The sequence below is a fragment of the Thermobia domestica genome, chromosome 9 (genome assembly GCF_964235325.1).
Source record: "Thermobia domestica chromosome 9, izTheDome1.hap1.1, whole genome shotgun sequence".
In the NCBI taxonomy this organism is placed as follows: domain Eukaryota; kingdom Metazoa; phylum Arthropoda; class Insecta; order Zygentoma; family Lepismatidae; genus Thermobia; species Thermobia domestica.
The window spans coordinates 243,285,527-243,299,429 of record NC_137462.1 but is presented as its reverse complement, the minus strand read 5'-3'; the positions used below and the strand labels follow the sequence as shown (position 1 = coordinate 243,299,429).

Genomic DNA, 13,903 nt, shown 5'->3' with positions numbered 1-13,903 from the left:
CAGTCATTGTATTCGAGATATTTCTTTATGTTAACAAATATATTTCCAAATCAACTATGACTCATATTCTTTATAAACAAAATGTTCCAACAAGAAAAGCAACTCTGTATATTTTTTATTTGCAGTTCTGACGTTCCGCACAGTATTTTATGTGCTGAAAATGGCTAAAAAAATTGCTTATCTTTTCCAATACTAGAAAAATTAAAACTGAAAAGTTACACGCTTTACGAAAAACGAAGAAGTATCTCTATTATAATCGAAGTACCAACTTAGATCTCATTCCCCTTAGGCACCAAGCACGTAAGACATTAAACTAAAAACTACAAGGAGAAAACAAAAGAAAAAAGTTACAACCGACAGTTTACATCCGACGGTTATGCTCTATAGGCTAAGGGTAAAGGATGATGAACGAAAAGCGAATGATTATGAAAGAATGGAGAGATGAAAATATGAGAATAAACGAAAGAAACCCCCCCCTCCAAAAAATCCACGGTCGTGCTGTTGTCCACCACAAACTCACATGACCTGAGACTAAACGGATGATCCTACAGGTAGGCTATGTTAATACTCTTATAGCTATAATATTTTCATTAGTTAATGTGTAGATGTCGTTGGAAAAGGAATGATTATTTAAGGTAAGTGAGAAAGTATTTGCATATCATAGGAAAACGACACATGTATTTACACTGATATTTACACAGGTTCCTTTTCTCAAGATATCGCCATGTATTATTCAACAGAAATTGAACAGTATGATCTCCATCACTGCCTTAGCATAATGTTTAATTTATATTCGCACATTTATCAATATTACACTCTTACTAATAACTGATTTATACTCCGATCTGTAAATACTCTTTAACGCTATGATATTATTTCTTAGGGATCAAGAAGACAGATAAATGCAAGGAATTGACGGTGAAAGAATTTATGAAGATAATACGGTGAAACTAATATAATAAGAGAAAGCCAACGGATATACTATCTACCACAAATTGAGATCGCCTTGGATAGATCAAGTGACCCTTTGCACTAGAAGGAAGGCTCTACCACTGGACCATCAAATATCCTTCTCTCTTCTCCAATTCGTGCTACAGTTGGGTGCTATAAATACCCTAACGTCCTGATCAACAAAATTAAGCTGTCTTATATTGAAAAATGGAGCAAACAAACGATTTTAACACAACAATTCTTCTATAGGTAAGAATTCAATGATACACAAAGAGTGGATGAGTACAGAGTGAGGAAATGTATGGCTATTCAGGAAGCGGACTGGATTAATGCATCAGCACGGTATGCCGAATATCCTGGGCCCACGTCCCGGTTCAGTCGTGCATTTTTCTCTCTCTGTGTATCATTAAGTTGTCTTACTTTAATCATTCAAAATCAACATAACCATTTAAATTATTACTACACACAAAGTATCCAGTCTGAAATAACAAATACTTACTATACTAAGCTCTGATAAATTTGACTTGCTACTTGTAATGGAAGGTGCTCTATTGTCTTCAATATCTCCTTCTTCACTCTCAACTGAACCACCATGCCGGGTAGAGGATTCTTTTAAAAATTGTTCTAAATATGACATTCTTGATGACGGTCGTTCTGGAACTAAGATGATAATTTATTTTAAATGTATGTTTCAATTTTCTACAAAAATTACAAAAAAGTGCACGCATAAAATATTTTTAACGGAACACTCAGAATTTAGTATTTTAGGTTCACAAATTAAGCAATATGAAGAAAGTTTAAAGTTTTATACATTATTCACTCGTGTTATCACTATTTTATTAATCCTTAGTACATTTAAAAACAGTTGTCTCGGAGATTTACAAATCAACTCAATTCATGGCACTATGTCGTTTTATTAACTAGAAAGTAATATCGGGAGGTAACTCATAACATAAATAGTGCAATCAAGTTTAAACATAGATATAAAAAGGTTCCTCACAGCTAAAAGCTCCCGAACTTACGAAAAAATAAAACTAACATAAATGAGACTAATAAGTTTATGGAAGTAGGAAGAATCAATTTTAGCAGAGATGAATCATGATTGGAAGTCATTCCGATGTAAGTTTTACAACCTAACCGTTATTTTAATTATTTATTTTTTCGTTTTACGTCATACGAGTCTAATTAGTCTAAAGGAGACGAAAAATTACTAATACCAACACTGTAAGATGGATCGAAATCCGCTTATTACAAGTGAATGATTAGAAAATAGAATTTTCCGTAAAAATAATCTTCCAACTTATACACAACTGACTAAAAGTAGCAATAGTTTATAACTTGAAGATCTTTCTTTGAAACAGAAACCTTGTTTCTATGGGTAAATTGATATAGTTCATTCCGAAAAAAAAAAAAAAAAAAAAAAAAAAAAAAAGAAAGAAAGAAAAACTTCGGAATCACGAATAAGGCATTTTTCAAATCGAAGTTTCACTGTAACAGCAATCTTTCGTACGATGAATTATAACCAATCCGTCTTTCATTCTTCCTATTATATGACCCATTTCTATCTCTGAACACCAATCAGATAACTGAGGAGTTTCTACTGTCGGCTCCAATTGTTTGTGGACAAATTCAACCTTATTAGTAATAATAAAGTGACGAATAAAACATTTAACTTGATAATAACTATAGCAAAATCATCAATTCAGTTTCGACCGATCTATTCATTCATATTTCCTATCGAGTAAGCATGCCATTCTGTTAGCTTTAAACTACTATGTCTGTACATACGAAAGCCGATAAATTTATAAGTTTATAACGTCCGAATATTAAAGTTCATTTCTCTATAACTGGAAAACATTTTCTGTTAGCAAATATTCGAATTTGTTGAAAAAAATAATGATTTGCCACCTGTATCTAACTGAAAAATCAGAATGTTAACAGTACATGTTGAAGGTGAACACTTTTTTTTAAATATCTGCAGATTATGCCTTATAGTTCAAAGGAAAAAACGGGAGAACCTTGAGAAGACATAGACACGGTAAAATCAATCATAACATAAGATAGGACTGAACCAGAAACCTTTAATCAGAAACAAGCACTCTACACCCTCAGCCTCTCTCGTTGAAGAGGAAAAGAAAAACATGTGAATTGAATAGTTACTGTGATTATGAATGGTCACTATGGAACTTATTTAAGTCTACAACGGAATTTATTGAGTTCCATCAACTGTAAGTTTTACTAGGAATATAGTTACATTTATTATTGATAAACTATTACAGACTGTTGTACTAACCGTTCACTGTTCCAGAAAATGCAACGGCAATAAATGTTTTCTTCGTGAAGCAGAAAATAAGTTGAAAAAGCAAGAATTTTCAGCTATTATGACACCTCTGTGTACATACACCAAATGTATGTGCCATGCATTTTAACATTACAAGAAAGGTGATATAAATTAGCGTTTACTTGATACGTTCAAGTATGCAAATTATGTATAACTGAGAAATCTTTTCGAGTTATCGTTATTTTATTTATATATTGCTGCAAGTAACTCAACTGTTCATTTCTTTAAAAAGGGGGTGGAGTAACAGTGTTGGCAGAGCTGCTACTAAGAAGCATCTTGTCTGTGGTGAAGAATATGATATACAGCCATTTTTACGTTTCTCATTATCATCCTTAAAATTCTGACTTATTAACTCCGGAAACAACATCAAAGTGGACAATGATGTCTTCAAAACTACATTATATCCCAATAGGAGGAGTGCGATTAAGAATGAACAGGATGATTATTATAGAAGTTAATTGATCATCTGGTTTATATGGAGATCTAGTTCAATCCAGTCCGCCTTACCAAGTTAGTTCCTAGACCAGAAAATGCTCTGCTTGTATCCTACTCTCCTCTAGCAGGGTAATTACACATGTAACGAAAGATATTGGTAATTAATGTTTATAGTTAAAGATGACTATTAGTTGCAACAGAAAACATGTCGTTATTATAGTATGGATTTTGCTGATACGTCAACTTTTATTGGTCATGCGAAGGAAAATGCGTTGCCCATACGAACTTCACTAATTATACGTAGGCAATTGAAAACACCCTAATTTGAAACCAAGTGGAGGAATTTGGATCAAATGTTGAATGTGAGTAATGGAGTTCTAATATCTGATGGAGGTATGAGCGTCATGGAACATACCTTCAATTTAGCTCAAGGATTTAAACGAGAAGAAATAAAACATATTGTTTAGGCTGAACTTCCTTAAGAAAACTGTAAACGAAGTTATTTTTAATTTTAGTTTTAGTTATTTGTCTAGAATACACAGACTATTAAGTTGAAATTTTCAGAAATGCAATGGGTTATCTTAGTTTTTCTATATCTTTCCATTAAACCGTAATTCACCATCCAATCACGTTTGGCTAGGTAAGTCAGCATGATGTTAACCCTAAAAAACAAATCGAGTTAGTGTCGATGATTGGTGTCACATAAGTAGGGTGAGTACACCAGTGTTCAACGCGTGTCTCCGATAAAAGTAGTTCTTAAATGGGTTTGTGTGTGATGATAAACACAGTGGGCAGCCAAGGACCACAAACAATGAAAACATGGCAACAGGATTCGTTGTAGCAGCCATTGTGAAGAGCCCCAAACAAGGTATACTAAATGGAAATAGCTTGTATCTAATGTAAGTCAAGAAGTCCATCTTAGAACAGCTGCATACCAAAGAGTGGTATACCTTCAAGTTGCAACTCCAACAGACGATTCAGAAAGGTGTATACAATTTATGACGTTTACTCAGCGCAATGAGAATACTATGTTTCCTAGGCATGTATTATTTAGTGATAAGGTCACACTCTATTCACAAATGTATCTATATAAATAAAAATGAAAGTGACTATATCTGTAACCTAATAACTCTTGAACCATCCGACCGATTTAGATCAAATTTTCAAAATACATGAGGGGCGGCCCTAGAATGACTTTTATCATTTCATTTTGACGGAGCAACTTAGGGGAGAGGAATATATATATATATATATATATATATATATATATGATTGAAAATGACCGACATGTGTCAAATCCACAGTTTTCGGTGTTGCTGAGATGCACAGTGACACTTCTGATGCCGTTTAAATCCAAATTCAGTCCCGCAAATTGGGGAGGAGGAAGATATATCAAAATGATTGAAAATGATTGATATTAGGGTCAGATCATAGGTTTCGGGTCGCTGAGACGAACAGTGACGCTTTCAATGCCGTTTAAATCCAAATTCAGCCTTCATTAGTACTCCTGAGAGGGGATTGTTACATGTAAAATTTATTGAAAATGACCGATAATAATATCGAATTCATAGTTTTTGAAGTTCCTCAGTTGATTGGTGACAGTTTTGGTGTCCTTTATGTCCAAAATGAAACTATTCTCCCCGTGTGAAGAACGGCTATTCTGCTAGTAAATCAATAAATGTGAATATCGTTGGCACTAACCTATCGTATACAGATTCAAGTAAAGCAGTTGACGGGACCGCTCAATGTGTCCCAGCTTATACAGTTCGGATGATAAACTGGTTGCGGAAAAAAACACGTATGTGTATGAGACAAACAAGAGCTGTGTTTTAAATATTTGTATATAAACTTTGACGTAACTTTTGGAAAACAACTTCAATAGATTTGTTATCAGAGAAAACACAGATCATTGGACAATGTGTAAACCATTTTTCAACGAATTTATAGACTTTGACATTTTTTTTTGTTTTTTTTTTTGAAAATTGTTCATGATTAATGAAGGAACTACTTTTTAAAATCATTTTTAGATCATTGGTTCTCCATGAACTGGTCATCATTCAACTAATAATTATTAAACAGGTAATGATGATCTTTGACGAAAAGTTATTACTTTTGGAATCGGTATGCAAATAAAGAATCGAAACTACAACGCCATTGTTAACGTGGATAACATCGACTTCAAAATCTCAAAAGTTTATCGCCCAGAAACAACGCTCACCATCAGATCCTATTCTGTGCTAAACCAATCCAGGCAGAATAAATTTCTAAATCGAGAAGGATAATGAATCATCTGTTATCAGTTTCCATTTGTCTTATTTCTTCGTGCTGTCACAGGGGACACTTGAAATTAGTATTTCATCAAGTACATACAAATTCGGATGAAGATTAAATTAGGGAAATGACAATACTTACTTGGAATACTAACAGTATTCAGACTAAAAATTTCCTAAAAAAAAATTTCACACATTGTGTGTATGACATTGTAATAACGGGCAATTTTGTTTACCGTAATAGTGATACAGATAAAAATTGGGCATAGTACTACCTTGAAATTAAAGAACGATCAAGCTGCTTTAGCAAAGTTTAACAAAAAGATAACATTTTTTCCTCCTAAGGTATTGATCCATATTGAGCCCTAAATTCATCTTAGCTTTTACTAATACATTAAAGCAAATTTACATTTATCGAAGTTCAGTATAACGAAAGTATTGTACGATTGGAAGCTTCGTAAGGATTAATTGCTGTTACTATTAGTTTCTAGTTTTACAGTGTCTATATAACACTAACTTCAACGCAATAATGAAAATAGAAACTTTACAAGAATTTTGTAGAATTATAAATAACAAAAAGATAAACGATATAATAAAGAAAAAGGATATACCTAGGTCCGTAAAAAAGAATGGAAAACGATCGAATGTCATACAAAATAATGAAAGACTTTACTCCAGCAAAAGAAAAGGAAGGAGGTGATGATGATTTTGGGTTTAACGTCCCGTTCAGCAGCGAGGCTATATGAAACGTGGACCTACTGATTAACGTAGAATCCGAACCACATGAGCTCCCACCGGGAATCGAACCCGGGTCGCCCACGCCAACGGAAGAAAAGGAAGGCTAAAATTTAGATGACTGGATGGCATTGAAAGTTATTTTGAAAAAAGTGAAGATCCAAGGATGGAAAGTGATGGGGAAAGACTGGAGGAAAATAATTTAAGAAGCAAAAGCGCATAACGGGCTACAACACTACGTGGTAAGATAAAGTAAATAAAGAAATAAAATAATCTATTCTAGCAAAACAGAAACTATCAACTGCATCAGACTGGTACCGAACGTTCTCGTTAACGCCACGTTTTACGATCGTTGTCGAAAACTACTCATCAGAATTAACCCCTACGCATAACACTTTGTTCAGCTCGATGTGATATATCGATTAACATGTGTCATATCTTGGGATAATAATAATTAAACAAAAATTAAAGTTCAAGAGGTAAACATGATTTTGGCCTATCTATATGTTAAAATGCTACGCTTATATGTTTGTTTCCAATCCTTTCGACAATGAAATCTCGAAAACCATTAAGTGATAGAAACTAATCGATTCCAAATTTTGTGTAGAGTGTTCAGTTCTAATTGAATATTTAAAAAACATGGCCGTTATTACGTTTTTAGAAGTACACTGGAAGTGTTGAAATTTAAAAAAAAAAAAAAACATATCCTACGAGTTATACATTCAAACACCACATCATTGTATATAGGAGTTTTGTACCTCTCAGGCGTTAGTTTCATGGCCAAATGATATTGAAAAACGAAGGATAACCATTTCCATGTCTAAGATGAATCTTTATTGTTTGGAGTGTTTTGTTCAATGAACACCATATATCAGTGACATTATAATTAATTTTGTACGTAATGTATTTGCTTATTACATACTTCATGCAAGAAGAAAGAAAACACTGATCATACATGAATTAGAAACTCCAACCGGAAGTAGGCTCAATCTTGCAAATGGTGCAAGATATCGAGAAAATTTCCCATGAAAACGTCCTTTACTTCAATCTGTAAAGGGATATGTACAGATGTTGTGAGGAATGACAAGGAGATTCATGCTTGTATGTAAAGGATGCGCTGTGTAGAGAGCGCAAGTTCAGCTAATATCTCATTAAACGCACTGTATACTGTCAACTCGCTAGTATCAATAACGAAACGCGTAACTAATGTATACTTCAATCTGTTTTATCTTAACACGTGGCGAGTTATAGTACAACATCCATTTTTAGGTTTACATCATCTTTTTAGTCTGACGTTCTACAATTATGCTCTTTAGGCTAAGGGAGACGATTACAGCAAGTGAATGATGATGGAAGAATTTGTGGAATGAGAAAGTGAGAAGAAACGAGGGTATCCCGGGAAAACCCATGGACACGCTATTGTCAACCAGAAACTTACTTGGCCGGGGATCGAACTCGGGACCCCACGCACCAAAGATAAGCGCTCTACTACTGAACTACCGTGCCTCTTTTTAGGTTGACAAATTAGCTCATTTTTTTCCAATTTTCTTAAAAACTACACATGAAGATTTATACCCACCCATATCATTTTCTTGCACTTAATGAAATCTGTCGATTGATATACATTTCATCTTCGGACACTTTCGTCCCGCTAAATGCTAATCATATTGTAAAATTTCTTTATAGTCTACGCTTAGCAATTGCAGAAATAAGTATGTCAAGAATATTTTATTTCAATTACAATAAGCTAACTGTTCTTATGTGGACCGACCGAACGTATAGAAAACATATCAAAATATAACACATGAAATGAATGAAATCTTTGAGTTTTACGTCCCTATTATGCCAGTTAGGCTAAAGGAAACGGTGATGATGAGTAATGAATGAAATGGTGGAATGAAGAAAGTGGGAGGAAACGGGAGAACCCCGGGAAAATCCACGCACACGGTGTTTGTCCACCACAAAGTTCACTTTGCGGGGGCTAGGATCGAACCCGGGACCTCAAGCACCAGAGGTGAACGCTCTACCACTGAGCCACCGCGGCCCCCTAAAAATATAACACAATACTAACCTGGGTGTGTTAGTAGATGTTTTCCTTTAAACGCTCATCAATATTTTTAGCAAAATTCACGACTGCTTTTCTTCAGTGATTTTAAGCTTAATTTTTGTAGATGTTTAGCTAATCACATATTAGAGCATAGCACTTCAGTGGCAGTAAATCAATTGTAATTATCTACGTATTCCAATACTAAAACAAATAACGAAAACCACCTATAGATAGTATCTCATATACGGTATTTCTAATTCATATTTTTTTATAAAGTGCACTATTTAGGGTCAATATAAATTCATACTTTATATTTACACGATAACTTTTCCAACGTTCTGAGCAATAATAACAAAAATCGTTAAAAAAAACTAGTGCTTCTTCATCCACATTGGAAAATTTTGTGCAGTTAAATACAATATCGACTTGGAGAGTCACTGCTGCTAAACTTGTTTCCAGTATGATGATGTTCTCTTATCCACTTTTGTATAAAATTTCATATTCCGCACTGGAAGATAGGTTATTAACTGATTCACTGCCATTGAAATATTATATCCTAGTATGTGATTCGCCACGGGCGTCTCTCCTTCAGTTTAACGTTTCACGATATTATGCCCTTTAGGATAAGGGGACGAATGAATGATTACGGCAAGAGAATGGTGATGGGAAAACTGGTGCAATGAGAATGTGGGAGAACATTTGACATAATTATTTGAAAAAGTTTATATGGACGAAAAAACACGTAAGTTGAAAAGTAATGACTTGGAAGGAGACAGGGCACAAAGATGGAATTAGTTTCCATTAAATAAAATAAATGGAAGCTTTTCAGACAAGGAAAGGAAGTATATGTTGTGTTCGTTGATTTCGAAAAGCAATAGTGTAATCTGAAAATGCTTGGAATGAAATGAAAGTTCAAACTCGGAAGAAACTCACATAAGAATCAATCATTAAAAGTTGGAAGTTGTGTTTGACAAAAATTTTGCCTTTCGGTGACATTATTTATTATCTAAAAGAGTAGTAATGAAAACAGTCTGAGATTAAAATAAATATAAAAAAGATATAAGCAATGGTAGCTGATGATTGAGGCTGTAACAGCTGCAGAAATTTGACCAAAGAAAGAATAGCTGGTAGTTTTCAATATTAGGTTTCAGTATTAACGAAGATATGAAATTAAAATTACCAATAAAAAGCAACCTGAAAATGGTGAAATATTTTTAAAAATGATTATGGTAATGATAATGAGAAGCATATTATGTGAGTCACCGAATGAATAGTTATAAAAAGAAGTTAGATGGTAAGTACTAAATTATACGCAGAACAAACATGAACATAACGAAAAGATGACAACAAAATCTTGATTGTACTTGAATTCTTGAGTTCTTCGAAATTATACTTGAGTACTTCGAAATTTGTACGTTGAATAGAATGGAAAAACTTAGCTGACTTGAATGATAAACCAATAAGAGGCATAAGGAATAATAGGGATGAAAGAACAATGTGAAATAATTTAGAACATGTAACGACATTGCTGGACAAAAAAATGGTGCTTTGAGTGACGTGGTAGAAGACATGATGGAAGTAAAAAACGGTGGTAGTGGTAGAGGCATATAGAATTAATGGATAGTATTATAGTTCCTACATCAAGAGAAGTATCCTAATGATCATAGTATATACGATACGTAGTAAGCCAGTAAACTACCAATGATAGAATAATGTATTATGATTAATTGTACTGTTAGAAGTAGGAACTCGATCCCACCAGCTCAAGTAGCTTCCCATTTACCTCACGATTTCTGACATAAATTTACTTGGGATCTACAAGTATTGTTTGTTGTAGTCGTCCCCCTCAACTTTTGTATGCCAGAGACGTCTATGTGATTAGCCAAACATCTTTACAATTTAAATCTATAAACACTCTGAATAAAGGGAGTAAAAATTTTGAGTATTTAAAGGAAAACTGATTACAGGTTAATACAAATCCAGGTTAATATCGTCGTCTTATCTTCTTTTCCTGCCAGAAATTATGTGGCTCTGATATATCTTCACGATGTTTATTGCTCCTTTCTATTTAATCTGAAACTTGCCTCCCATGAAAAACAGAAATACTAAATTACAATAGTTAAAAAGTTTTTCTTATGTAGTCGAAGTCATTATAATGTTTTGTTGCACTCATTATAAATTATTATTAGTACGCTAAGGTATCAATTCCAAGGCACTATTTTCTATTAAAAACCAGTTTGCTAATCTGAGTGATGAGTCACAGCGTTTGAAGAAGCTGAGATATGTCATTGACTTTATTCCTGCCAACATTGATGAGCATTTATTTCTCTGGAATCTTTTCTTGACTGATTTATTTACTTATGACACTTGCGTTTACATTCCTAACAATATCATAGATTACTGTAATTTTATTGATGAATTAAATAATCGTAGTACACAACATTACTTACATTTTCGAGGGCAACTGATTTTATACTCAATTTCACAACTTCTATTCTTTAATCTATAGAGTTTTCTGGTTTTTGTGTATCTTTGCACGTCAAATCAAATTACGAGATTCGTACGAAAATAACTTTTCTATCAATGGAACTAAATAAATGGCTAGGTTGTTTGAACAAAATGAAAAGGCATATCTGACGATGATCCTTAGCCTACTTATTATCGTAATTTTTTCTAACCTGAGTAATAATTTCTCTACATTTGGTGCAAATTCTGTTTAAATTATCCTTATCTACTTCCAAAACGTTTCATAGCACATTCATGAACGTTTTCATTCAACTGTAATCCCATTAGTCCCCTCATCAGCAAGTTTTAAATTTTACGACGTTGCGCAGTACGCAGTACACTTTTGGCTGTTTTAAAAATTATACATATCGTGGTTTGTTGAAGATTATCAGTAACTTCACATTAATCTCCAATTATATACATGTGTAAACTATTTTAATATCAATACGTTAATGAATTTCTCTGTAAATCACTTAATGCCTTAACATAAAACTATGAATTCAACAATTACTATTAATAAACCCTTTCCATGCATTTTAATAAACTGCTATCAGCACTATTATTACTAAGGTTTTATGCTGCATGCTGTAAGCAAACTAGCGGCATTACACAACTGCGGGTAATACACAACCTAATCATGAAGCCTGCAGCATTTTCTAATACTTACACAGAGTAATTTTCGCTGATTTTCAGTGTTTAGAACAGACACTGGTTGGTTCAAAAGTAACTAACTGAGAATGTACTCTGCTGCTGAATTACAACTTAACGCATCTACATCAACTACTAGGTATATATAAAAAAAAATAAAACACGGTTACCATTTGATGGAACATATATGTATACATAACTCCTTATAAAGTCAGAATTGACTTTTTAGGTAGCGTCATGCATGTTACGAAACAACGGGTTTATCTGTCAGGAATCAATAAAACGAACATGTGTTCTTGCTATATATCAGCGAAGGTTGCTTTGGTATTTGTCTCTGAAATTCACACAATCCTGCGAACGTATTTTAATTTACAATGTCACTTTACAAATGTTTGTTTGTATCATATGTGAACTCCTTATATTAGTCAGCACTGCACACAAAAAGTAATAAGGTAATGACATAAGTAGTGGGGTAAGAATTAATCACAAAACAAATTATGCACCAGTACTTTACCATAATGTGCTGATACACCTTTTTCTGTCCGGTAAGTTGATAGCATTGTCAGAAATAGATTTTCATAAGCAGCATCAGTAACCCCCACAGGCAGCTTGTTACACCAATAAATAAGGGCATTTTGTCTACGATCAAAAGCAAACATTTGAGTCAGACCTTGAACGCTCTTTAACAGAAAATGAATGCACATGTCAGATCCGATTTTTCATTTCCTGTAAATTTATATTATATAACTACACAAACTAATCTACAATTGCCATGACACAGCTTACAAGTCCAGTGTATCACTGCTTCTGATCATTCTTCCATTTTCTTTATACTTAAGTCTTTGGGATGCAATATGCTGCTAGACAGGAATCTTAAGGAACAGCTCTGTCTCTCTCATCTATCTAAGGTCACTTACGATTAGAAATTTATTCTTCATCATTCTTCATATAATTATTCCAAATATTCCATAAGTAATAAATTCCTTGGTTTGGTTGAATAATAATTCCAGATGATAGCAAAAAGTAGAACCAACCCGTTTTGTTCACGAAATAAAATTTACTGTATACATAATCACATGGAGACTCTCCATACAATTTGCACCAGTTAAAATATTTCAATCTGCAGAAACGAATCTAAACATAAATACTATTCACACAGCAATATTCGACGTGTTCTTACATTAAAAACGAATTAGAAGAAACATGTTACGTTCAACTATCTCTGCATATTTAACCGGAAAAATTCAAGATCTCAAAATTAAATTGTTGACATTTCTATACCGACCGTTTATTACCTTTTTCTGCTAATTTGCTTCTCCAACTACACTACATAAGAAGTGTTATTTGCCGTCCATGATAAGAAATGTTTATTTCTTCACGCTGAACCAAGTAACAACAATTTACCTTGACGTTACATCTCCACATTTAGCTCAAAATATATTAGGGAAGACGAACTATTCCTTGGCAGAAATTACTCGTGCTTCAGTATGATAAATATTGATATATATCGTGTATATGATATGTCTATATATACATAAAAAGATTCGAAGCACATATTCCGCAATGATAATTCTGAAAAGTACTCTACAACCTGCACAATAATAATATTACTATAAGAACATGAACCAAAAGAACCACAGATATTTCAATAGAATTTGAGCTATGTACTTAAAGAACAAACACTTGTGATGATTGAGAAAATCGAATTCATATCAAATTCATCCAAATAATCGAAACACACGTATTCGACACCAAATAAAACTCTGACTTTAGATAAGAATGCTGCGACTCAATGATAACATTGTTCTCAGAAGTTAAATAATGCAATAGCAAATTCTAAAAGCCAATCAACAATGTATGTATCTCAATAACTGCTTTACATTGTTCAAATCTGAAACTCATTTAATAATGCAAATCTTTAATTTTATCTGAGGGCAACTTCTTTATCTAGTTTTATGTTCATCTAAGCCT

At 33.3% G+C, this 13,903-nt stretch overlaps 1 protein-coding gene across 3 annotated transcripts in view; it reads right to left on the bottom strand.

Annotated features, from left to right (window-relative positions):
• Positions 1 to 13,903, bottom strand: part of gek (serine/threonine-protein kinase gek) — a 223,251-nt gene that overhangs the window by 59,314 nt on the left and 150,034 nt on the right. For all 3 annotated transcript variants that reach the window (XM_081725920.1, XM_081725921.1, XM_081725922.1), the window contains exon 19: positions 1,451 to 1,611. In XM_081725920.1, the coding sequence (XP_081582046.1) occupies positions 1,451 to 1,611 (161 nt within the window). The remainder of the gene's footprint in view (positions 1 to 1,450; positions 1,612 to 13,903) is intronic.